The 27717-nt window shown below is 37.7% G+C and overlaps 2 protein-coding genes across 5 annotated transcripts; both read left to right on the top strand.

Moving 5' to 3' along the window:
* The first annotated feature begins 617 nt into the window (after nucleotides 1–617).
* LOC104896768 (uncharacterized) lies at nucleotides 618–9407 on the top strand. Its single transcript, XM_010683559.4, has 5 exons — nucleotides 618–992; nucleotides 1085–1182; nucleotides 1335–1628; nucleotides 8988–9036; nucleotides 9128–9407. Exons 1-5 carry the CDS (start codon nucleotides 736–738, stop codon nucleotides 9204–9206), a joined length of 777 nt encoding a protein of 258 aa, XP_010681861.2. The 5' UTR covers nucleotides 618–735; the 3' UTR covers nucleotides 9207–9407.
* Nucleotides 9408–18260: 8853 nt separating this feature from the next.
* Nucleotides 18261–24201, top strand: LOC104896769 (glucuronokinase 1). Of its 4 annotated transcripts, none has more exons than XM_057395600.1 (6): nucleotides 18261–18705; nucleotides 21229–21356; nucleotides 21778–21895; nucleotides 21973–22089; nucleotides 22932–23092; nucleotides 23759–24201. In XM_057395600.1, exons 1-6 carry the CDS (start codon nucleotides 18493–18495, stop codon nucleotides 24003–24005), a joined length of 984 nt encoding a protein of 327 aa, XP_057251583.1. In that variant the 5' UTR covers nucleotides 18261–18492; the 3' UTR covers nucleotides 24006–24201. The 4 variants fall into 4 exon arrangements, with proteins under 4 accessions (XP_057251583.1, XP_019105869.2, XP_010681863.2 ...); XM_010683561.4 differs by having other exon boundaries at nucleotides 18264–18705; nucleotides 21207–21356; nucleotides 21707–21895; XM_057395601.1 differs by having other exon boundaries at nucleotides 18569–18705; nucleotides 21707–21895.
* The last annotated feature ends 3516 nt before the right edge of the window (nucleotides 24202–27717 follow it).

Genomic DNA, 27717 nt, shown 5'->3' with positions numbered 1-27717 from the left:
AGAGGACTTAATAGTCCTAATATCACATCTAATTTGTGTGGAGGAGGGAAGAGCATATGTGGCACAATGACATTTGTTTGTATTGGAATATATATATATATATATATATATGTTATAATTATTTAATATAGTAATGATCTTTTTTTTAAAAAAAAACTTCCAAAAATTGGGACCAACATCAAATAATCACAAATTAGAAAGTTCTTAGGATTTTTTTAAGAAGAATAATACAAACTTTTGCCCATTCTCTCACAATAATATAAACTTTTGATTATTTTTTAATGATATAAACTTTTAATCAAAATCATTTTAGTAGGGCAATACTGGTTGTTAACTTATTATAGGAGGTAACAAGTTTTTGAGGGGGTTCATGTGGGTGGGGGGGGGGGGTTGTTGGGGAGGAGGGAGAAAAAAGAAAGATCATTTTTTAAATTTTTTGATCGATTTTACAGGTTACAAGTCAACTTGACATACGGGAGGAATTTTGATGTAAAATTTGTATTATTGCAAGAGAATGTGTAAAAATTTGTATTATTATAATTTAAAAAAAATCCAAGTTTTTAAGCAAACTGACCATATTTGAGACTTTATAAGATCAAGCACCCCCTATTGGTTTAAAGTGTAAACGGTAAACCTTTGGCTACTCAACAAAAGCGCAAAACCTTATAAAAGTGCTTCTCAATTCTCACACTACCCGGAAGAGCGGCGAGAGAGAGAGAGCGAGCTGCAACTGCAATGGCGACCACAACAGAGGAGAAACCAACCAACAGTGGCGGAACTACCGGGAAGGAAGGCAATAACCTTTTGGGTGCACCCACTTACCAACCCCTCGAAAATGGTCGATTTAAATGCGTAGAGACCGGCCATGAGTTGCCTGCTCATGCCAAGGACTCCTATGCTCAGAGCAAACGATGTCGTATCGGCCTTATTGACTTCGCTTTGTCTAAGAACAAACCCCCTCTCAATATGTTCAAGCCAGACCCTCTTAATAGGTAATATTTTTCAATTTAATTTTTGGCTATTGTTTTTCTTTCGGGGTTTTTGAATATAATTTTGATAGAATTTGTTCATTTGTTTGGCACAGCTCTAAGTTAATTTGTAAATTAACTGGTGTTATTATAAACAAGTCGGAGGAGCATATATGGAAGCATATTAATGGAAAACGATTCTTCAATAAACTCGGTTTGTTTTCTTGATTAGATGAATTGAGTTTTAAGTTTGATTCATTTCTTCTAGAAAAAGTTCAATCTTTTAGTTACATATATATATATATATATTGAGCTGCACATATGGTTATATTGTGATAAATTTTATGTTGTTAATGCTATGAACAGAACAATTGGAAGCTGGTAAGTTGCAGGGTGATGGAAACGTAGAAGAAGAAAAGGGTAAAAAACAAGGGCAGGGAATTGGTACAGAGAAGAAGAAGAAAAAGAAGGAAAAATTGAGGGAGAAGAAGAAGGAAGAGATAGTATCTGAGATGAGGGACTCACCATCTGATAGTGATATGGAGGAACTTGACTTCTGGATGCCTCCTGTTGGCGAGCGTTGGGACTTTGATATTGGAGGAGATCGGTGGGGTTCTGATTCAGAATCGGGCGATCAACCGGATGAAGATGACGGGAAAGGTATATTTTGCTTTTGACATTAAAGATTGCTTTTGTTGTTGATAATATGAGAAGATATATAGTGTCAATGTTGTGGGATGATGAAGGTGGTAGCACTATAGTAGGCCGGATGTTGGAAAGAAGTGAAGATGGGATAGACCCAAAGTTGTAAGAACTAAAATGCAGTTGGCCTTCAAGCCTTTTTTGGGGCAAGTTTGTATTTTGGTTGTGAACTTTCATGAGTTAGGAGTGTGTTTCTCTTGAAACAGGCGAAAATGTAACTATACATGAGTCAATGGTCTAGTCAACTATATATCTTTAAAGTTTGCTTTCAATCTTACCACCCGAGTTGTTATATGTCACCATTTAGGTTTGGCTCCTTTTCCTGCATATGTATTTCTTAGCAACGATATATACTACCAAGATTTGCAAACAATAGCCCAGATTCAGAGTTTGATAAATTGAACTTGAACATTCCTAAATTAGCCTTAGTAAAACATCTAATTAAGAATTAATAAGAAAAAAGGACTTTGTTGGTATGGGTGTATGGCAAAGATATAAAAGATTATATTATTCAAAGATAGTTATGGCATTTTAATTGCATTCCCTATAGATGTCCCCTATCAAATGTGACCAATTCCTTAAAGACAAGAGAGTATTAAATAAGTGTGTATATGGAGGGATTAGTTTGATGTGGAAAATCATATGTATGGTTGTATGAAAATGAAAATGATTTAGGGTAGACAATCAGACTAATCCAAATGTGGGGGCTTTGTTCAATTTTGGGGAATGAATGAAGTAAGATACTTTGAGTTAAATAGACTAAATGAAAGAGAATTGCCTATTGAGTGATGATGATTCTAATAAAAGGAAGTACAAATATCCAATGTGAAGCACTTTTGATGACGAACTCATTAACAGGGAAAAAAGCTTACTTGGAAACTATAAATTTTTTATATAGACCTGTGAGTTGGGTAGGCCATGTTGAGGTTGAGTCACTCCGATCATGGGTTATCTTGGAGTAGGTCGATTCAGATTATGGTACATCAAAGTGCTGAACTTAGACTTGAAATTTTAGGTTGAGGTCAACCCAATTCATTTCAAGGGGGAGGGGGTTTCAGGCATGTGCCCACTCCTTATGATTTAGGGCTGATGATCTCCTGTGTCATCATTTAGCAGATCTATGCCCCCAACATCTTCTAGCATTGCCTTATTTTCCGAGGCGTAGAGGGCATGATGAACCTCCGGTGAAGGTCTAGTTTTCCGACTCCATTACATCTAGGCGCCTTCCCTCTATTTCCATGAGCCTCATCCGCCATTCTAGACTCCCTCCACTTTGCGAGGTTCCCACAAAGCAAATTTTACCATGTTACTCCCATCCCTCTATTAATTATTCTCTCTATGTTAAAATACAATTTCTTTGAGTTCCCTTTTTTCTTCAAATGATGGTGAAACGGGAGCTCCAGCAAACTCAAAGGCTTGCCACCTAAGGCAATTACTTTGGCCACTGAGGACCCTAATCTGATAGCATCCGTCATAAATGACATAGCTAAGCAAAAGAAGATTAAATTCATTGAAATTATGGAAAAACCAAAATGATGGACCGCTCATAGAAGCCTTGGAGAGGCTTGTTCTCGAACTAGAGAATCTCTTCATAATATTGAACATGCCATCTGAACATGATCTCCATTATACAGATCTGATTCTGTTTTTCCATCTTAGCTCACTCATTTGCTTTCTTTTTAAGCTAATTCTGACCAACTAATTATGCAATGCCTACACTAAGCCTCCCCATAAGGCCAGTTCATGTTTCTGTACAGTTTGATACGAAGAGAAGTTTTGTCTTCTTGCATGGTAATATCATGCCCAAGGTAACCTCAGGGGCATGGAGATAACATGCTGTTGGTCTTTTGGAAGTGCTCGGAGGAATACTGGAAATCTGGAATAGCTTACAAAGGTTCCCTGCACCACCTCAAGGTGGCTGAGCTCCAGCAGAAAATCTCTTCCTTGCTTTCTGGTAGTTCTTGTAATGGTCTTAACTCTTAAGGGAGATCCCAGTTATCTGGGGAAGGATGTAATGAACCAGCTAGGAATAGGAAAACTCAGTGGCAATCAAATGAGGCAAAACAGAAATAGGATGTATTAAGATAATTTTCCACATCCTTCGAGGAGCTGGGTTCCTCCCAAGAACAGTCACACTCAATATTTTTTTGGATACCTACTCCTGAAATTCTTCTAGCTATTTATAGACTGATTCCTATACATTGCCCTATAATAAAATCTAGCCAACGGTATTATTATAGCTAAGGATAAAATAGCTGAAATAACAAGTAAGACAAAATAGTTGATTGCTGTAATCATTAGCTTATCATGAGCCAGCACATGCTTCCAGAAGCTTCTAGAATTCTTCCTGCCTCCTTTCATTCTGCCTCTTTTGGCGCCTTGCATACACAAACCTGAGTGATGGTTTAGGTGTAGTCATAACATTACCCGCGGCCCAAAGTTTCACCTTGTCCTCAAGGTGGAAACTGGGAAACCTTTGGACCATGGTTGTTAGATCCTCCCAAGTTGCTTCAATCTCCAGAAGGTGCTTCCACTTAATGAGGACCTCCAGTGGTTTTTCATGGCCCGAGGTCCACATCTAGGAGTGCCTGAGGTTCCACCATGAGTTCCACATCAGGATTCAGTTGCTCACGGAGCTGAGAGGGTTGGTGTAGGTTGCCCACTGCTGGTTTTAGTTGAGAAACGTGAAATACAGGGTGTATTTTGCTGGTAGGGGAAAGTTCTAGCCTGTAAGCTACTTCGCCTATCCGCTCTACCACCTGATAGGGGCCATAGTAACGTGCTGCTAGTTTCTCATAAGGCCTCCTAGCCAAAGATTTCTGTCTATATAGCTGTAGTTTGAGGTACACAAAGCTCCCTACTTCCAGACGTGCTTTTCTTCGCCTTTTATCCGCCCAAGAACTTCATTTTCTGTTGTGCCCTTAGCAAATTCACGCGCAAATCATCTAATACTGCGTCACGTTCTTGGAGGTAGTTATCTAGAGAGTCCACTGGTGTCTGATTATGTCCAGTTCTGACCAGGGGAGGAGGGTCTCTCCCATAGAGAGCCTTGAAGGGAGTCATCTTAGTTGACACATGTGGCGATGTATTGTACCAAAATTCGGCCCATGGAAGCCAACTTGCCCACTTTCTGGGTTGACCACTCACAAAACACCTCAAGTATGTCTCTAGGGACTTGTTCACATTTTCCGATTGCTCGTCCGTTTGTGGATGGTATGCGGTGCTTCTCTTGAGTTTGGTACCTTGAAGCCTGAAGAGTTCTTTCCAGAACAAACTCATAAATACCCTGTCTCGGTGTGATATGATGGATGTTGGGAAACCATGGAGTCGAACAATTTCCTTAATGAAGATTCCGGCTACCGTGGGTGCTGGGAAAGGGTGCTTAAGGCTGAGAAAGTGAGCGAACTTGGTGAAGCGGTCCACCACGACCAGAATAGTGTCAACTCCCTTGGAAGGAGGAATTCCCTCCACAAAATCCATGGTGATGTCTTCCCACACCTAGCTTGGAGGGGGTAGAGGTTGTAGTAGCCGTGCTGGGTTTTGAGTAGAGGTTTTGTGTTGTTGGCAGATTTGGCAAGCTTTTACATATTGGGCCACAGCTTTTCTCATGCCGACCCAATACCATTCTGAGGCTGTACGAAGGTAGGTTTTAAGGTCCCCTGAATGTCCCCCACTTGGGCTGTTATGGTAGAATTTGAGGAGTTCCTGGGTTAGTGGGGATTTAGGAGGCAGCACTATCCTCCCTTTGTACATGACCAACCCATTCTCCACTGAAAAACCCTCCATAGGTGGGCTGTCTCCTTGTAAATCAGCCATGATCTGCTGAATATACGGATCCTCCTTTAATTGATTCTACACTACTTGGAGGCTCGGCCCACTGGTAGATATCAAGGCCTTAAGCTAAGGTTGGGACGGATTTTGACGAGAGAGGGCGTCGGCCACTCGGTTTGCTACCCCCGGTCTGTAATGAATTTTGAACTCGAACCCCATCGGCTTACTAACCCAACGTTGGTACTCTGCTCCCACCTCACGTTGCTTCATAATAAACTTCAAACTTTTCTGGTCTGTCCTTATCGCAAATCGCCTCCCTAAGAGGTACTGCCTCCATTTTTGCACGGCCATCACGATCGCCATTAATTATTTCTCATAGATAGATTTGAGACGGCCTCTCGGCCCCAATACATGGCTATAGAAAGCAATAGGCCGGTTGTTCTGCATAAGTACCGCTCCCAACCCAGAACCCGAGGCATCGACCTCAATGATGAATTGCTGTGAAAAATCCGGCATGGCTAAGACCGGAGCAGCCACCATAGTCCTTTTCAGCGCCTCAAATGCATGGGTAGCTGCTGAGCTGGTCAGTGAGAGGAGAGGCGATCTTGGCGTAATTGGCGACGAACTTACGGTAATATCCGGTGAGGCCAAGGAAACCTCGAAGTTCGCGGATGGTTTTAGGCAAGGGCCAATCCAACATGGCTTTTATTTTGTCTATATCTGCCGCCACTCCCTGGGCCGAGATTACGTGCCTAAGATACGCCAATTGCTGCCTACCAAATTCACATTTATCCAGATTTGCATACAAGCTATTTTCGGCCAAAGTACAGACTGCAGAGCACTTGCCTTAGGTGATGGAAGTGAGTCTCTTCATCCTGGCTATAAACCAATATGTCATCAAAAAATACAAGAACGAATTTTCTTAAGAAAGGGTGAAATACCTCATTCATGAGCGATTGGAAGGTGGTCGGAGCATCGGTTAGGCCGAAAGGCATGACCAAGAATTCATAATGGCCCTCATGTGTGCGGAAAGCGGTTTGGTGGATATCCTCCTTGTCAACTATAATTGGTGGTGTTGGCAAGTGTTAGTGACAAACCCAATTTTTGTATAGCGTGGTGGAAATAAAATTATGTGCGTTCCAGGGTCCACCATAACTTTCACTTCTAATCCATTATTGTTTCGCCATTTGCTCATACATTTAGTTCTCTTCCTCCTCTTCTTGCCGTCACTCACTTCTTTCCTCCTATGTTTGTTTTCAATGGATCACTTGTCATCACAATAGGATGACAAGCCTTTCTCACAGTTATACTACAAAGCCTTGTCACTTATTCTTAAAATTTCCCCTATTGGTCTAGAAACAAGCAAGGAACTCGCTACATTTGAGGTATTAGATATGGTTGAACTAGCGTAACTGTGTAAGATTGAATAGAGGGTACAGAAGTTCTACTGGATGTGGGCGAGGAGGGATGATGCCATTACAAAGGAATGGGTTGATATAATTGGGCTTTAAGCTTTAATTTCACAAAGCTGGGAAAAGGTTGCGAAGCTCCTGGCCCGACTTTAAATTTCTTGATTGCCCCATGTTTCAGATCATCCCCTACCTTCACTGTTAGGTCCATGTCCCAATCCAAGATTGGAGGCCCGAAAATGCACACTTCTACCCTTATATTGCCTCTTGGCCCTTTATATACTGTCCTTTAGCTATTCTTTCGAGAATCCCTTCTAAATGCCAATAGTTCGATGAACTTCCTCTTGTGGTCCACTACATTTCCCTCTTGCTAGTGGCCCAACCACTGTTCTTGGCGGGATCTCAAAGATATTGGTCGGAATCGCCACCATAATAATGCATTGAGCTCTTCTGAATGATATAATGGTTGCGGCCGGCGCGACCATTGAGTGCCTCCACTAGGCGCTTCCAATTTGTCTTCTTTTCTCGAGTGGTAAATATTGAAGTATCTTTCAGCCCCAACTCCCAAGTATCCAGCCATCACTGTCCTCACTAGCAAAATTGGGTTAATTTAACTTCATGTTATAGTTGTAAGTATTCGGTGGTCCATTGCTGTGGAACTCACTATCAAACCCTCGTTTGATTTCTTTATTAACCTGATGTCGATATCTCTTATTTGGTTGACACTACCTAATATCTATGGCTTCAAACCCACACGCCGACAAATTATTTTACACCTATGCCGGAATATCCTGTGCAATCTTCTGTGTGGATTTCCTTTTGCAATTTTGCTTGTTCACACCTGATGTTAGCTATCATCATGTTGAATTTTGCCCGATCTAGTGACTCCCGCCATTCGCATCGATACTTTGTTGCTGTCATGCTCTAGGTTTTGCGATGCCTCCTCCAGAGGCTATATGAGCTGCTAGTGTTTGTTGCATCTATGCCGTGGCGTTGTTGCCGCAAACATTACTTCTCGCATGGCTGCAAACTTCTGCTCCAACCAATCCATTAGTTGATTGTTGGTTGGTGCTACCATTCTTCACCAAGGCAGATTAAGGAAGACTAGAAAGATAATTAGAAAATTAGATTAATGCAGATGCTCACTTTTGAGAGGTGAACCCTCTCCCAAGTAATTCCCCACTCTACACTACTCTACAGAGTTCTCTCTCTCGACTTGCATTTCCTATCATTCAGAACCTTGTTACCTTGTTGCCTACTCTACTTCTAACTAACTTTCTATGAAAATTTCAATTTATCCTTCTGTCGCTCATTGCCCCTTCTGGCATATATGAATGTTATAGGAGGTTTAACTGCTTAGGATGGCTCTTTGCAATAAAGTCCCAAGTCTAATCCTTTGCTGGTTTTAATATAGTAAAGTGCTTTTGATTGACAACTAATTTTTGAGGGTCCTTTTCCTTGTTTCTTATTCTTTTCTCCTTGTCCAGTGAAGGACTTCTTGTCCTTTGTTTAGTCTAACTTTAAGGCTTTAAGCTGTTCATGTTCAGAACACTTGTTTGAATGAAGATGATGCCAAAATTCTGTATTGTAATCTGGAATACATATTGTGATGTATTTATCTAGGAGTAACAGATTATGTTGAACAGAAAAGCTATATTTTCTTATTGGGTGTAAGAATATTCTTTATGCATCCTTCATGACTTTAGTTCTAGAAACTGATTTTAACATCTAATGCAGCATGGAATTGTGTTCCAGTTGGAATGCTGGATTTTTAGAGAGAGTAGAGATGCATTTAGAGGATTTTCACAAAAAAAGATCTCCTTTTTGTTGCTTTGATGCCTCTCCATAGCCTTCAAATCGGATATTTGTGCAAGTAGATTGCGATTCTTCTACTGCCTCTAAAGTCACTCATTTGCCTAGTAATGAACCTTGTTGACTGTGGATGTCCAATTGTCCATTAAATAATCTGAACTTCTCGACACTTTATATATGTTATACATCATGAAGAAATTATTAGAAGTTGCAGAGGCTACCCTCACACATGAGCAAACTATCTGTTTAAATTGCAGTAACTCAATTTTAAGATGGAAGCTTACCTGGACAATATTAAACATGCGACTTTTTCTCCTTTCCTCAGGTGTAGAGGATGAAGAGGAGCGTAATACATCTGCTGAACTTTCCCAAAGGTATTTTATGGCAGTTTACGCCGCTTGTTACTTCAGCATCTAATCTCTACGATATTTTTTGGATACTTACTAGTACATAATTCACTTGCAGAACAAAAAGGATGGCAATAGAAATCGGTCCAAGTAGCTTTGCTTCACGAAAGAAAAAGAGTAAGGCGAAATCCCCATGAGTTTTGTCCATGGTAACCATGACAAGTTATTGCAATGATGGATATCATATACCAATGTTTACCTTCTTTTTGGATGATGGTGTAGAGCAATTTCTTAATATGTATTTGTGTTTATGTTGTAGGAAAAAAAACACTTTAGTGCTGCATCACCTTTTTCCAGTATTGTCTCTTTGAAAGAGTGTTATAAAAATACGATTTTAATTCGGTATTACTAATTAAGGTGACTACCTTAACGTCTAATTTTAATCACTAATTAGGGTAAATATCCTAAAATCTTTGGTATTAATGATAAGGTGATTACCATAATTCTATGTTTAATCACTAATTAAGGTGGATATCTTAACTTTAAAGTTTAATCACTAATTAAGGCGATTATCTTAACCTTCAAGTTTAATCACTATAATTTAGGAGATTATTTTAACCTTCAAGTTTAATGACTAATTAAGGTAATTATTTTAACCTTCATGTTTAATCATTAATAAAGGTAATTTACGTAACCCTTGATTAGTCACTAATTAGGGTGACTACCCAAACCATTCCTATATAATCACTATTTAGGGTGATTATTGTAACCATTTCAACCATTAACTGGAGTGATTACCTCATTTATGATAGATTTGTCTAATTCTAATGGTGAATATTCCTAATCTATTTTCCTTTTGTTTCTTTTCATCCTCGTTGGAATTAACCATTTAGGGTGAAACATAAGATCTAACTACAATGGTTTTGATCCATGAGTAGATTCTAGTCCTGCAATGATTGGTACACAATGCAACTTGGCTCAAACCTACCATGTACAAATGCTATATTATTGGTCCTTTTAAAAATGGTTGATGTGAATATGTGCAAATATGTGATTTTCTTTCTTTTGGATAGCCATAATTACTTAAAATGGAAAATAACACATTTAGTAAGTCACCGTTTTGTATAAAAGACCAATTTTCAAAAATCCTTATCCATATGAAATGATCATTGATATAAATGATATTTTTTGAAATTGATTTCAAAATAATTTATTAAATAAATCTATCCCTATTCAGATATTAATAAGGTGGTGACTTCGAAGTTTTCTAAAACTCATAGTCCAAGCACTAGTAGAAAAAGGTCGATTTGCGTCGGGCCTGAGACCCCTATTTGCGTCTGAATTTGGTCCGACGGCACAGGTCTCGACGCAGATGACCTATAATTTATCTGCGTCATATGCGGAAACGACGTAGATCTTTTAGCTATTTGTGTTGCACGTTGTATACGGTGCGACGCAAATTGGTCTCCCCCAGCCCCACAAACTACAAACTACAGGTTGGATATAAGGGAATTTGCGTCACACATAGCACAGTGTGCGACACAAATCAGGTATCTGCGTCGCACCTTGCACCATGTGCGACGCAAATGACGTTATGTTAAAAATAAAAAAAAATGTAGTACCAAAGCATGAATGCTTTAGTACTGCATTCGAGGAAAAAGAAACGAGACAAATATCAAAAAACCAGATCTAACAAGTGAACCTAACATCTGTCTTGCATCGATTAAGAAACAAATGATAATAATTAAAAAATGAGATCTAACAAATATTAAGAAACAAGTGATAATAATTAAACAAGTGAACCTTAAAATTTTTTTTGTCTTGTGTCGATTAAGAAACGAAAAAAATCTAAACAAATATTAAAAATTAAATATTCATATCTAACATACAAGAAAAAAAGAAATAAAAAAACTAAACCTAAAAACAAAACCAGATCTAACAGACGGAAATTTCACTAAATATATTTTTTTAAAAATATATAAATCGCCAAAAACCTCGTTCTTCTTCAAATATCGTTCTTGATCTAACAAACAGAAATCTCGTTCTTCGTCAAATCTCGTTCTTCAAATTTCAAAAATAAACATAAATATGGCAAAACAAAGAAATTCAGAATAAAATGTGAACTAAAAATACCTGAAAATCGAGAAATCTGAGCACGAAATTCAGAGCCCGTCGTTTAAGTTCGTTTCTTTCTCCTCTTTGTGTTCGTGCTCGTCGAAATCGAAGAAGAAAATCACAGGTCTGAGGTTTAAGTTCGTGCTTTCCAAATCGCAAATCTGAGAATGAAATCGCTAGAGAAATCAAAACGAAAATTATATACGACAGACCTTGGAGAGAGAAGAGTTGGAGAGAGAGAGAAGAGTTGGAGAGAGAGATAGAGAGGAAACCTTGGAGAGAGAGAGAGAGAGAGAGAGAGAGGAAATCTTGGAGAGAGACAGAGGAAACATGGGAGAGAGAGAGGAAACCTTGGAGAGACGCGGCTGATTAGGTTTGAGAGAATAAGAAATTAGGTTTCAGAGAGAGGAGATAAAACAGAGGGGTTGGGTTGGGCTTGTAATCTGCATAGCACCATGGGCTTCATGCGACACAGATTACTTATGTTATGTGCGTTGTACCATGGGCTTCATGTGACGGACATAGATGTTTTGCATCGCACGCTAGTTAGATACGACGCACATAGTTCGTCTTATGCGTCGATTCCCTGTTGCATGCGACACAAATAGGTCTTGTGAGATGTTTGTCCTGTTGTGCGACGCAGATGGTGAGACGCAATCGTCTGTTTTCTACTAGTGAAGGAGAGACTTTTGTGATATTCATATCCTTAATTAAGATAGTAAAAAATCGGGTACCATAGTTGACGACTCCGACGGTCTTCTTCGACTCACACAAATTTATCTGACTCCGGTTTTCCTTTTGCTTCTCTAATCCATTGCTTTGCTGCTGAGTAGGTTAATCCACATACATCTGATCCTCCTGTAATGAAATTTATTGCCTTTGTTGGAACCGGTGATTTAGGGCGAATGTCGCCTTCCTTCCCAGGTTTTACATCAATCATGGCCTTGGTCTTCTTAGTCAGTATATCCTTCAAGTACCCATTTCGGTGAATATATATGACTTTCTTTCTTAACGTTATGCACTCATCAGTGGCATGTCTAATGTGCCCATGGAACTCACACCATTTGCTTGGATCCTTCTTGTCATTCAGCTTATTTGACTTCGTAGGTGTAATATCCTGAATTTTTTAACGAGTTTGAAATAATTATTTTACACAAATAATTTATTTACATTGACTATTTTTTTTTTCTTTCTTAAAACTCTAATAATTTCAAATTATCCACTTTAATTTGTTGATTTATATATATATTGTTTTTATGAAGTCATTGACAAAAAAAAAACTAAGTATGTTTATTTTCTTAGCTATATTAAAGCATTAAGTATAATCTGCAAAAAAAATAAAAAAAATAAAAATACCTCTCCATTTCATTCAAGTTCATACGACATAGTATGGAGCATTCTAACAATTTCTCAAATTAAATCCAAGCTCTTAGTCTTCCAATTAGCCAAGTAAATTCAACGGGCCTTCTAGAACTGATCAGAAACTTCAGTTACTGATGGAATACAAAAAAAAAAAAAAGATGAGTTGTTTGATCTTCCCAATCTGATTCATCTTCCTCCTATTCACCTCCCATTCCTCTATCCTATATTTACTCCTCTAATTCGCATCACTCAGCACACATCTCTTCTCTTGCTAACTGGTAATGTTCTCTCTATTCTCCTTCCTTTGTAATTTGAACTCCAATTTCATGGCTACAATAATAATGATTAAAAAAACAGTCTTGAATATGTAAACAACCCATCAACAGTACAACCCGCCGAAATTCGCCATACATTGACACACACAATACCATTCTTTTTCTCTACAGCCATATATACTCTGAATTTCTCACAAATTCGAATCTGTTCAGCAAAAAAAAAAAAAAAAAAGGGGGAAATATAGAGAGAGAAAATGCTGACCTAAACGAACCCACCAACGACACCGGAGTTCTGGCGACCCGAATCGGCGTCGTGCTCTGGTTGTCGGAATGCCAATCTAGCTCCAGCTTTCTTCTTCTTCTTCCTCTCTGCTTCCTTTCCCCTAATTTCTTCTCTCAATTATTTTCCTTCATGTTATACAAATATGTTTTGCAAAGTCTGTAACTTTGGTTTAATGGGTTACAACCCAATTGCTTTTCGTATTTAAAAAAAAAAACAAAACAAAAGGAAACCTTGGTCTTGCCTCTTATACGAGTACAACCATGTTTCCCTTCCTTTTTTTTTAAAACAAATAATAATATTACTTTCTCTTTTCTTTTTTCTTTGTCTAACTTAAAAAAACTTACAACCTTTTTGTAATTACAATTTAGTTTATGTCGCTTTATTAGTGAACTAATTAGAATTATTATTGTGCTATTGTAGACGGAGAATACTTAGAAGGTGAATTTTAGGCCAACTTTTGCTACGCTACGTGCACTCGAGGTAATTCGCAATGTCCATCCACTTTAGAATCCCGTATAGGAAAATTACGTGTTACGTGTTTACAAACGTGCAATTGTGTGAACTTTATTATTATTGTGTAAAGTACTACTATATGTACCATATGACTATATTAGTAATAATATTATTATAATGTTATAAATAAGTACTTTACCGTTAGTCTACTATGATGGTTTTGTACAACTAATGTTAATATGTTATTCTAAGGGAACTTGGTACTGGTATAATTAACGTTAACTCATGTAAGTTGATGACTATTGGATTATGGAAAAGTTATGATTAAACGATGTATGTAATTTCGTACTTTATGGGTAATGTGATATTGGACGTTTGACTTTTCATAATCAAAAGTAATTAAAGTGTATCATGTGTTATTGTATGCGTATAGTGTGGTGTATGTTGTAAATTATATGTTCTTGGTTGTCCTAAAATTTACTAAGTACGTAAAGTGTAAATATGAAAAGGGAATGAAACCTATGGATTTGGATCCTCCATAGGTAATGAACAGCTACCCTGTGAAGTAGTGAACCTAGTGGCGTTTGATCATTAGGCTACCAACAGGTTATGAACTTTTATTATTCTGTTATTGTCTTCCTCCTAATAGTGGACCTAGTGGCGCGCGTCTGCGGAGATCATTAGGCTATTAGTGAGGAGTGTGCACACTAGGGACATTCTGTAAAACGATGTTGGCCATAAATTATTTGGGTGATGACCCACTGTTGAAGTAGGTGGTTACTGGGACTAGTCCCGGCCTACTGGCGTTCCATTCCCCTTTCTTAATTAAAGATAACTTTGCATGGATTATATAACGTATTATATTAATTTTTTTTTTATGATTGTTTGTGTACGTGTACATAGTAAAATATAATATGTTAAATACTTTATGAAATTATTTTCAAAATAAAACTATTACTATTTTACGGGATGGAGTTGGAATTACTTAGTTTTTACTAATTTTTGTATATTTTTCTTCTCTTTTCCTTTTCTATTAAATTTTGCAGGTTGGTGAAAGGGGATTACGTTCCAAGAGTGAGCGCTCAAGTAGTATTAGATCCACCTATTTGTGAAATAAAAGACTACCTTATTTTGAGGATTTATTATTAAGTTATCATAGGTTTTTTTGGATTGTTAAGGCGAGACTACTTGGTTTGGTTTTATTTAATATCTTAACTAACTAGTTTTCAAGTTCTATTAATATTCTATTACTTTAGTTAGCCTTACATTTGTTTTCGAAAGAAAATAGATGTGGCGTAATAACCCCAAGTTTGAATGGTCGTTTTTTTTTCAAAAGAAAAAAAAAGTGTTGACTTTATTTAATAAAATACGGTTCAAAGAGTGGGGTTGTTACAGTAGGACATCTAACTTTGCTCCTAAAATTTTCCACATGATCCACTAGCCCTTTCATCCCTCTACTGAAGCTATACTCGCTAATCCTCGGGGGAAAATCTGGGTCATTTTTCCAGCTTACGACGTTAGTCGTGGTGCCTTTCCTTTCGAGTCTGGAATACGGCTTAGGTATCTCATCTTTGCGTCTCCGATGGTAAACCTTCTTACTATAATCTGTATTCCTTTTGTTTGCCTCCAGATCTTTCTCCAGCCTTACATGTGCTAGACCTTAGTTTGTACATCGTCAAAAGCGAGATGGTGAGACTTAGTTAACTCCTTGTATAGTTTTGAATCAGGATGTCCTCTACATAATGCTTTGACAGCGGTCGGGATATATGGAGTAATGATTTCCATCTTTTCCCTCAGGAACCTGTTTAAATATTCTCAAAAGGTTCTCTTGGATTTTGGAAAATTCGGTAGAGGTCTCCTGACTGCTTTCGGTAACTTCCTACTACTTGAAACTGGATGTTGAAAATATGTACCAACTCTGCAAATGTGCCTATTTTCCCATTAGTAAATTGATGAACCACTTAAGAGGACTGGAGCCATCATCATTCTTTTTTTATATTGGTTGATGTGATATGTCGGATCGTGTGCTCCATTATACAACTTCATTGGTGGAACTGAGCATTTTTCAAATCTCCATCTGCCCAATATGGTTAGCAAATGGCGATCAACGTAACTCCCTCGCAATGCCTTCTCAATTGGTGGCGGCACTCCTGGGATCTTGGAAATCATCTCTTACACCTGTGCTAATTCCCTTCGGAGAATATCTACCGATCTAACTTGCTCAAAAGGTCCATTGTTCGAGGGTTGCATTTTACCTACAAGATGAGGAGTAGGAACATAATTCAAATACTGGTTACTTATGTGATGACCGTCTTGCATGTGATTGAATATTGGTGTGTTGTGAAATGTATTTGCTCCATCCACCATTGAGGTGATGATATTCGTCGCCGCAGTAGACATAGGTTAAGAGTTGAACAAAAATCCTAACGAAGAGATTGGTGGTGTTAAAGATGACTGACTAAAAGCGCCTCGTAAAAAGTCATGAGTCTGCCACAGTGATGTCGACGCCGTTATGGCTTGTTGACTTGGCCTCATCCACATTGGCAAACTTATCCTGACTGTTGACGATACAGGTGGAATGTACCTCTGATTTACACTTGTGATGATAGGCGTCCCCCTTGACGTGTGGAAGGTCATCGGTTCCAAGAGTTGTAAGGAAAACATTTGACTTGCTGACATACTGAATGGCCTTGATATCCTTGGGAGTGGAGTCTCATTAACAATATCCCCGCTCCCCGATTCCAAGGACATGTGTAACCCTATTGGGACTTCATCTACCCGAATCGTCATAGGTTTTGACATGGTTTCCATGTCGAGTTGCGTTGCAATACTAGAGAAACCCCTTCGCGGCTGACCCCCTCCAGTCGCGATGGAGACTGTTGACGACACTTGTGAACATAAAGCGTCATTCTCTTGTTGTAAAAATGTTATTTTCTCGTTCATGACCTCTGCTGCCTGGCAATACGGTGGTTGACGTCTTGCATTGAAAAATAATGGTCACGTGACATTGTCAAGGCTCTGAACGGATTTACCACTCCTACTTTCTGGAAGAGGGTTTGGCTAGAGGCCCCATAATGGGCGCCAAATTGTTTATAACAATGAAACTATAATATGAGAACATACTCTAACCAAATCAAGAGTAAATGTTGGATGGTATAAAGATCGTAATTCATATGCTTGTAAAATGAGAATGATGACATGTCTTACCTTTTTCCTGTCTTTTATACATTCTTTAAATATGTAACGTCTCTCTATGTAGCCATTAGCTTTACATAACTCTACCTCATAATTACCCCTATTTACTGATCTCGTTGGACGGCTCCTCCTGGACCATTCCGTTGCTGATCTCGTTGCCACACCGACCTTTTGGGTCTAACTTGAACATAAGTATTTTGGGCTTGCTTTCCTACTCAAATTTCCGGCTCAATATCGAACCAATAACAACTCGAGTCAAATAGGTCACATTTTGTAATCAGTTTGGTTAATTCTATTATAGACTTTCACCATTCCTCTTTACCTTTTGGGCCTAACTTCAACATAAGTATTTTGGGCCTGCTTTCATGCTCAAATTTTTGGCTCAACATTGAACCAATAACAACTCGAGCCAAACATGTCACATTTTGTAATCGGTTTGGTTATTTCTATTATAGACTTTCACCATTCCTTTTTAATTGCAATGTTTGTCTTATTTGCAAGTTTAACATTTAATTGCAACGTTTCCTTATTTAGTACTAATACATTATGTTTATCTCTATCCTATCACATAGGTCCCACTTTTTTTATCCCTATCTTTATCACTTTCCCTTTCACGTGGCTTTTTTTTTAATAAAAAAAATGTGTTAATTGTGGTGTGGAAATATATAATGCAAGAAAGGGAGTTTTAGATCTATTCCGGATGTTATGAGTCAACTTTTAATGGAGTAAATGACGATTCAGTTGATAAAAACTTGGGTCTGTATAAGTCGGGTAGAAAACAGTTCGAGTCAATCAGGTTTGGAGTTGTAATCTGTTTGATTATGTCAGTTATTTATTAGGTTGAAACACTTTCGACTTGTGATGAGTCGGGTCAATAACATATTGAGTTGCAATTGGGTCGGGTCAGTAGCAGATTTTATGGTTTGAAGAGGATTCAAACATAGTGGCTCAAATTTAGGTCCAGGTTGAGTTCGGGTCGAAACAAATTGGTTTTGAGTCACCACTTTGATGGGATGTACTATATACAGCAAAAAAATGGCTAAATACAGCAAAACATATTAAAAGACTAACCTATCCTTGAGGGGGTCATCTATGACAAATGACCCCGCTTTGAGGGGGTCATCTATGACAAATGACCTCCCTAAGGGGGGGTCATCTATGATAAATGACCCCATTTCCATAATCACAATCCGAAAAATATAAAATATGACTTACGCGGTAAAGAAAAAAGTGTTTGTGGTGAGTGAAATTATATTCTCAAATTTGCTATGGAGTGAGTAATAATTGTGCAATTATATTATTAAAAAAAATTTAAATTAACCATGGTTAAGTTAGGCATAATTTTAGATGCTTTATTTAGCCTTTTTTTTGCTGTATATAGTACTTATGTTTCCGAATTATAACCGGATCTGGCGTAAGTGAGTATTACTCAGTATCATGGGTCGGGTAAAAAAACCGGCTCTAATTCACATCCCTAAGACGGGGGGCGGGGCCCGGGGGATTAGATGCAACCAACAGGTCAGCGTTGCGACGTTAGCTACTTAGCTTCCACATCAGTACATCACTCTCAATCTCCGTAAACACGAGTACCTAAAACATAACAAACCAACTTTCGCTTTCACCAGCAAATCCTTAACTGGAGTACTGGACCAACAATTCTTCAATTGAACTTCTCAAGTAGGACCCGGAAAAAAGTTGCAATTCTCAAAGAAAAAAGAAAACTTTTCACTTCAATTGCAATTCTGAAACAAAAATAAAACATTCATCTGATCCGCCATTGATATAGCTTCTAAAAAGAAAATGAAACCGACGACGTTGGTAGATGTGATCGAGCACAAGGCTTACGCAAGAATCGGATTGCTTGGAAACCCAAGCGATGTATACTATGGCAATACCATCTCCATTAGCATCGCCAATTTCTGGGCTTCCGTTAAATTGGAGCCTTCTGATCGCCTCGTCATTAATCCCCACCCTTACCACGACCTTGTTGAGTTTGATTCTCTTAACTATTTGGTCTGTTTCTCTCTCTTCTTCTTATGGGTGTGATATTTGTTTTTTTCTTTCTTGGTATTGTCAATATTTTGTGGAGGAATTCCAAGTTTTAAAGAGGAACAAATAACGTTCATTACCGTGACAATTCTGTAAATAAGTGCAATACGTTAAAAACAAAAATGATCACCAGGATGGCCTAGTTGTGTTGGTATTACTTTTTTTGTTGCCCGAGGTCCCGGAATCGAGTTTCACCCTAGCATGATAGATATTCAAATCCTTTAACTTACCTAGTTAAAGTAAAAATTGGAAGGAAAATAGACTTGGTACTGTTGCATACAAAATAATTGTACAAGGAATGATAGATTTTGTGTCAAAAGTGACGGAATTTTGTTCCTGATAATGGGCATTTGTGATTTGTACCTGATGACTTTAATTGTTGTCGTCAAGGTAATAGCAATTCCATTGTACAGTGATTTTTCAGGGTTTGATTTTAGAATGCACCTCATCTGATAAAGTGCCTTGGGAAAATTGCTGTAATGTTCTTCTTTTATAGGCTAAATTAATCCGATAATTATGGAAAATGTGATAGACGGATAGGGACAAGTAGAATGTACGATCAAATTGTTGGGATTGGGTAGTAGAAGCCATTAATGCAGGTACATTTTGTAATTTTGCTAGTTTGGATCAATATAGTCCTTTTTTTTATGTATATAGTTTGGAGGTATTTGAGATTATTTAGGTGGCCTATATGTGAGCTCGAGGAAGGCTCATTAACAATTTATGAGAAGTATTGATGGCATAGGAAGATAATGTTACATGTTTTTGGTAGATAAGACCAGCGAGGAATATTTAAGAATTTTATCTTTAGGCCTGCATAAGCCTAGGGAACAATATGGCGCAAAACCTCAGTATGGTGGATAATTAGGTTTTAACTTCTTATAATGTTTTCGTCAAATTTGGAGCATTATATTGATTGGATAAGGTTACCTCTAGGGGCTTCCCTTCTCATTTTGATACCGAATATGCCAATTGCCAAGGAGAATTTGGGCTTTAGAATGACTGTATTTCAAGTAGGGCCTTCAGGCTGCAAAGTTCTCTGTAATTTAGCTTGCACGATCATTTCCAGGTATCATAGTTTGATTTTTGAGGCTAATTATCTCCAGTTTGCACCACCCACTTCAAGTCTCTCATTTTGGCTATACTACTTTTTGCCATTTTGTACATTATATTTGAATCTTTCTGATATAATGACAAAGAACAGTCGTGGTACTTGATCATAGAAAATTATCTCCCGACCTTGATAAATCGATGAACTGGAGTTCCGAATCCTTTCTGCAACTTTTGAGAGGAAAGCCAGTGGCTAGAGAAAAACTTTGAGCGTAGTTTAGGGAATAGTTCTGCTATCCTCAACCTCATTTTTAAATTGCTATAGATATTATGGGTTATATAGATACAGGGATTTCGCTTGTCTTTTAGCAAACTTAAGAATTGTAAGAAAACATTAGATATTTATATTGTTTGTTCCTTCTTGAGCTTATCAAGGAGCTGGTTAATCTTCTTTGGATTCATTTATAGGAAAAGAAAAGAACCTTTTTCTCCTGCCCGTATGATTCTATATGGTCCAAGCTTTTATTTTATCCAGTAATCTTTTTGTTTGTGTTAATCTATATCATCTTGACCAAATTGGCAGAAGAAAGTTTGAAAAGGAAATTTTCCTTTTATTTTTGTTTTTCTTAGGTTTTAGTTGAAATGAATGGAATGACTTCGTTGCACTTTTGACGCCCAAATTTAGATCTAGATAATTAGTTGGGTCATGTCAAGATCATGTTTGTGTAAATAACAAACAAGTCCGGGTTTTCTTGACATTAGCTTGACCCATTATATAGACTATTTAGTCATGTTGACTACTCCCTCCGTCACTTGTTGCTTGCCCAATCTGCTTTTTGTGGTCTTGAAAACACAAGTTTGACCTTTAATATCTTTTGAGACCTATTAAAAAGATTATTATAAGAAGTTGATGTTTGGAAACTACAAGCTACAAGGAACTTTACAAGATCGCACATTAAAACGTTTTTTTTATATAACAATATAAAGTAATTAAGGCAAACAATAAAGGAGCATGTATCTATGAATTTGGACAACGTTGCATCAGCACTAAATAGTTTCGGAGTCCCACATAATTAAACAGGTCATATTGTTGTGTTGTGTCATATTTTGCAAGTCCTACTCAATTTGCAGCTTTAAGTCATTGTTTTCAAGGGCCTTACAAGCTGCACATTGATCAGAGAAGGCTCTTGAATCTTGATATCTTTTTTAATTGTTTCCAAATGCCCCTTATTCCAAACTGCTATAATCCCTTTTTAACTACTATATTGGATTTTTCTTTAATGTTCAAAAATATTCTAAAAAGGATCGAGGGAAAATGAAGCTTCTTTTTTGATATTTTGGTCGTGATTTTACTCTTCATGTTATGCTTGTCATTCTTCTTAGCTGGAAAAAAGGTTTTATGAATTTATCTGCAGGTGAATCGTTTGGAAAATGAAGGTTTCTATGGAGGTGTGCGTTTGGTTATGGCCATCTGTAAAGTATTTTACAAGTACTGCAAAAATAATAATATTGATCTTCATGAGGGGCTTTTTACCTTATCTTATGATACAAATATTCCTCGACAGGTAATTACCTCCCTTTACAGGCATGCTTGCTTGAGGATAATGTATTAAGGGGGGTAATAGAAGCAAAATTAAAGAAAACAAAGGTTGATGAAAGTGGTGGTACATGTCATGAGGCATTGATTATGTAAAGATGGGGGGGGGGGGCTATTACTCTCATTTTGGGGGAACTAGTTATCTAGATCATTTACCACCTAAATTCAACTTCAGTTTCTTCATTTCGTCTCTATTTTTGCCTTAATTCCTACCCTCAATCCTAGCATGCCCTTAACATTGCTACTTATGCTAGTTCATGCATGAAGTTTACTTCTGTCTGCTGCCGTTCGCAGCTGAAATTTAATTTTGACTTTCAGACAGGACTTTCAGGCTCTAGTGCTATTGTGTGTGCTGCCCTGAACTGCTTGCTTGACTTCTACAATGTCAGGCACCAAGTTAAGGTGGACGAAAGGCCAACTCTTATCTTGGAAGCTGAGAAAGAACTCGGAATTGTTGCAGGTCTCCAAGATCGGGTGGCACAAGTTTATGGGGGACTTGTTTTTATGGTATAAGATTGAGCAAGATTCTTCAGGCTAACCAATTACATATCTTTCTCTTCTTGACTTTGACTCCTTTGTCCCAGGACTTCAGCAAAACTCAGATGGATAGATTGGGACATGGTATTTATACACCAATGGATATTAGTCTCCTTCCTCCTCTCTACCTCATCTATGCTGACAATCCAAGTGACTCTGGAAAGGTCAGCAGAACTTATTCACTTATATCTAATGTTCATTTCCATCTCCAGGTCTCTTATTGCATTAAATCCTTGTCATCCTGTTTTTTTGCCTTTTGAATGTCGTTCATGCAAATTAGAGCAAAGACAGCTGAATCTCTGAAGGGTCAGTATGTCACAAGTGATGTATATCCTGCTTGTGGAAGAGGAAGCTTTTTTAAATAAATTTCTTCTTTTTCCTGATACTTTAGGATATTTGGGATGGTTGGTGATTTTGTAGCGTGTTGATCAATCATGATGTCTCAAAGTAAAGTAAGTGTGTAAAAAACCTATCTTTCACACAATCTCTCTCTGGCTAACTCGTACGAACATTGCACACTGCACACTCAAATTTAAGGGTCTATCAGCCTTCTACTACTCATGCCTTTGCGCAATGCCACAATTATGTGCCTATGGAATGAAATAGCCTATATACCTGATATTTAACGGAGAAATCTATCAAGCTAGTTAACTTTTTATTAGTTGTACCATATTCCTTTTTTTGGTTGTTTTAATTCATTGTACCCTTTTATTATAATCTTATTTTGCACAACTAACCTTAATATGCATGTCATTTCCATCTGGTACAACTATTGAAAAATGGAGGTAGTACCAGAATGCCTAGCCGCAAACTCCCGCCTCCAAAAATATGGTAACAGGGCGATTTTTTTGGGTTTTATTTACTGATTGAATTACTAAATAGGACTAGTTTATAGCATGGTCATAAGATAACATTGGACATGGAGAGTTTTGTTTGGTTTTAGTTACTGATTGAATTACTAAATAGGACTAGGTTATATCATGGTCCTAAGATTAACATTGCACAGGTGCATAGTACTGTTAGACAAAGATGGTTAAATGGTGATGAATTTATAAGATCAACGATGAACGAAGTCGCTAATTTAGCTGTGGAAGGAAGACGGGCATTACTTGAAAAGGACTATGCTAAACTGGCGTCCCTGATGAATCACAACTTTGACCTCCGCAGGTAAAATACGCATTTCAATTATTGTATTAATTGTTGTAGCCACATGTATTGCGTATCTACTGGCCCTACCACCAAGTTTATCATACATGATGAGTTGATTGAAAACAAAATTGAAGTGTACAAAGTATTATGGCCATTTTACGCCAAAATCTGATGATATATTGTTGCCTTATTGTCTGGTATAAGAGGTGAGAACACACCTAAAACATGATGCGTTGTGGATTTTTGTTGGATTTGTTGCTGAAAACACCAAGCCGTGCACGTCAGCACAATGAAATTTAGTCATCAAAGTCCTGTATTTTGATTTGATGATAAGGCAGGGTAATGACTTGTAATATCCGATCATCAGATTAGCTTGGAAGGGAAGAAACACGTGCCTAACAGTTGTGGTGCACCATGTTTGGGCATCTACTTATCAGTTATCATGTGCTGAGTTAAATTATAAGTTCCATCTTTCCCACCTTTCAGAGGAAACTATGTACAAACAAGTTGGAAGACAAATCATTCAAGTATGGACAATCATATGATAAGAATTACCTACATGTAGTTTAGGCAGCCAAGCTTCCTAAGAGAAGAAATTAGAAATGTCCAAAAAGTGCAAGATTAAATTACCTTGGAAAGAGAGTTTGGCTTTGTAACATAAATATATGCTTTGCTAATTTGCAGAAGTATGTTTGGAGATGATGCTCTTGGAGCTATAAATTTAAGGATGGTGGAGGTAGCACGGGATACTGGTGCTGCATCAAAATTTACTGGCAGTGGCGGGGCTGTCGTTGCATTTTGCCCTGATGGACCACCACAAATTGAGCTTCTACAGGAAGCCTGTCGTAAGGCTGGTTTTATCATTCAACCTGTTCAAGTAGCTCCATCATTCTTAAAGGACCTTGATCTTGGAAGCTCATCTTCCGCTTGACAGAGTTATCTCTAGCATCATCGTACAAGTCCATGTTTTTGGTCTTCGTGTAATGCATCATAGGACCAAAGACACCTCGTCATTGTATATTTCCTCTAGGAGTTTCTTTTAATACATATTTTCAGTGTCAAATTGTACGAAATATTTCGTTAGCAAGGGCTTTAGCTTTTATATACAAGGATTTCATTTAGTGTTATCAATTGAGTTGTGAAATCGATCAAGAGATCACAACAACGAAGTCCTACTCCCAAAATGATTTGGAGTCACCTAACACTAACCATGATAAAAATCATCTTCATGACAAATGAAATAAGATTCATAAGAGCTGATTGCTTTTATTTTTATTCTTTTGGAAGAAGATTATTGATTTCAAGTACTTGATCGATATCATTTCGCCACTTTTAAAAGGTAAATGTGTTGTAAAAAAAAATTATCTACTGAATCAAACTAGATTAGATTTTTCTTTGTTTTTTTTTCGAATTTCCACTATCTAAACTCATAGGAAGACTCAAGTACTATTCATGGGTATCCACCACCTTGACACCTAACAAGGCCGGTAACTCCACCTTATTCGCCACAACGACACAATACTCTTATCAACACTAACGAACTGACCCAACGCATGCTCATAAATCCTTAGAGCTTTCTTAATCGGACCCAAATAAAACTGTCAGATGCGAACAACAAATGTGAAATAAACGGAGCAAAAGGTGCGACATTTATTCCACGCAGATACCCTCTTTGCATTGCTTGACAGAACAAACTAGATAAATCTCCGTGACACAAAATAAACGATACAGGGATAAAAGATGACCATGACGTAAACCTCGAGAAGGTGAATGTGCTCCATTTATAATATCGGAAAAGGAGACAAACAAAACACAATGCATGCCCGATTTATCCATCGATCAACAAACCCCAAATTTTCACTCCCAACACGCACAAAGCACCACTCAACTTTATCATAAACCTCCTCCATATCCAACTTCAAAGAAAAAGAACCCACCTTACTAATTCTTCCACGAAACATTTCGAAAGCCACAAGAATGTTATTAATGATAAACATCTAGGGAATAAAAGCACATTGATTAATTGAAGTGATATCTGATAAAAAAACTTCAAACGATTCTGCCAAAGATGTGTAATCATCTTATACACCACTTTATAAAGTGTATTAGGCCTAAACTCGGTCATTTGTTTGAGGCCTTTTTTTTGGGATCAGAACAAGGAACATCTTATTAACCCTTGTCGGGATGACAACCCCTTGTAGTACAACAAGAACAAGGGAAGTGATAGCAAAACCAATGATGTTCCAATAAGTTCGAAAGAAAAGAGGAAAAATACCATCCAGCCCGGACACCTTCAAGGATGCATTTGTTTCAAAGTGACAAATACCTCTTCCTCCGAAAGATCAGCACATAACACCTCATTCATATCCTCCGCCACTCATCTATCAAGACCCTCTGACGCTTTGTAACACCCCAAAACTTTGGTTTTAAAACTTATAAACCTTCACTTTTCATCAAAACATATGACCAAACCTTTAGGGTGTTACCGCCGCATCTATTATTAAAAATAAATGCAAGGCTAGTTATTAAAAATGAAAATTCAACTTACAAACCAAAGTATATATCAAAATAAACCAAACAAAGTTGTCTAATTTAAACCAATTTAAAACTAAAACAATCCCAAATAACAGTATTGTAATGTTTATTAAACTAGGTGAACTTAAAAACTATAAATTCACTCATTCCCGCAACGTAGTCCCTTCACCAATCTGCATAATATAAATAGGAAGAGAACAAAGGAAAACAAAAACACAAAAATTAGCGAAAGCTAAGTAATTACAACTCCATCCCGTAAAATAATAATTATAATAATAGTTATATTTTGAAAATAATTTTATAGCATAATACAGACAAGTATAACGTAATACAGACAAGTATATAATATAATACAGACAAGTATATAATATACTTAAACATTTCAATTATTTCGAGTTTATATGAGTCATACAACAACAAATTCAATTATTAGAAGGGAATTGAACGTCAGTAGGCCGAGACTAATCCCAGTAACCACCTACTTCAACATAGGTCGTCACCCAGATAAATTAAGAGTAATGGCCAATATCGTTTTGCCAAACGTCCCTAGTGTGTGCACCCCTCACTAATCTAATGGGTATCCGCAATGCGCACCAATAGTATTTGGAGGAAGACAATAAAGAGTTGTAACACAATAAAATCAAGTACTATTCATCACCTATGGAGGATCCAAGTCCACAGGATAATTCCCTCAATAAAATTTCCCTCAATAGAACATAAATTTCCCATTTACAATAATAATAAGTTTGTTTTTATTATTTTATTATTGGATGTGACGTCTTATTTTAGATGTTTATATCGTAAGTCCATAGAGACTTAACATTTTTTCACAATTAAAACGTGTTGTATGAACGTGCAAATGTGTAGTGCCATAGTGGTTAAGTGAATAAAAGATTATGTGTATGTCATTGAGATAGTCGTTTGTGTTATTTTCAGCGCAGAATGGTTCGATCAGGAGGCGCACCTAAGACCCCTCTGAATGTCGAGCAATAGATACGTGACATAGTGCATATTACAGCTAACCTAGCCCAAGGTCATAACCGGGATGGGGACTTGTATGAAAAGATTGCCCGTAGGAACCCACCAGTACTGAATAGGAAAGGGGGGGTCGAGGAATTGGAGAATTGGGTCGGGGAGTTTGATAAGCTTTTCTTCACCCTCACCTACCCATATGACAAGACTGTGCCCTTAGCTAGCTATTACCTACATGGGGATGCCCACTTTTGGTGGACTCAAGCTAAGGAAAACCTCTTCAAACAACCTGGATTTGGGTGGGAAGCTTTCAAGAAGGCCTTAAGGGATAAATATTACCCACCATGCCTCAAAAAGCAGAAAGCCCAAGAGTTTATGATGCTAGAACATGGAGCATGTTTGTTGAGGAACACGTTTTGAATTAAGATCCACCCTTAACCTGCAAGGGAGACTTGGGGGAGATACCTTCACCTCGTTAGTCCATGTTTTTGACAAAGCTGGTCATTTCTATGCCATAAGGAAATGAGAGGAGTGAGGTAAACAACGTAAGAAAAGAAAGGAGAATCGAAACCCCGAAATTCAAAGATTTGAAAAGAAACACTAGAGGAGCTAGAACAATCAAAACTCCCAAAGAAACTTCGGTAAGGGACCCAACAACAACAACACTCACCACAATATCAATAACCGCAACAATAACACAAACAACCGCAGACCTGCGTGTGTGTACAAGTGTAAGAAGTGCCCAAACAACCATCCTGAGAGTGATTGCGAGGGAAATAAGGTAGAGTATCGTGAATGTAGGAAATTTGGGCACAGGGCGCATGACTGTTACTCAAAGAATAAGGTAAACCCCAATGGTCAAAAGAAAAGAAACTACGGAGACAAGCCTAGGAATGGGAATGGGAATGGTGGAAACGCATACAATGGAAACTGTAATTAATACAAACCACCAACCAATGCAAATAATCAGGCACCGAATGGGAGATATGTGACCAACAACAATGATAATAGGGCAAATGAAAATTGTATATGATAACGGCTAGCAAAGAGGAAGCTCGTAGGGATGTTGTCAGGGGTACTTTTTCTATCAACTCTATTCCTATTAAAGTGTTGTTTGATTATGGAGCATCGCTTTC

Source organism: Beta vulgaris, chromosome 6 (assembly GCF_026745355.1).
Source record: "Beta vulgaris subsp. vulgaris cultivar EL10 chromosome 6, EL10.2, whole genome shotgun sequence".
NCBI lineage: Eukaryota > Viridiplantae > Streptophyta > Magnoliopsida > Caryophyllales > Amaranthaceae > Beta > Beta vulgaris.
Note: the sequence above shows the minus strand (reverse complement) of the source record. Positions and strands in the feature narration are given on the sequence as shown.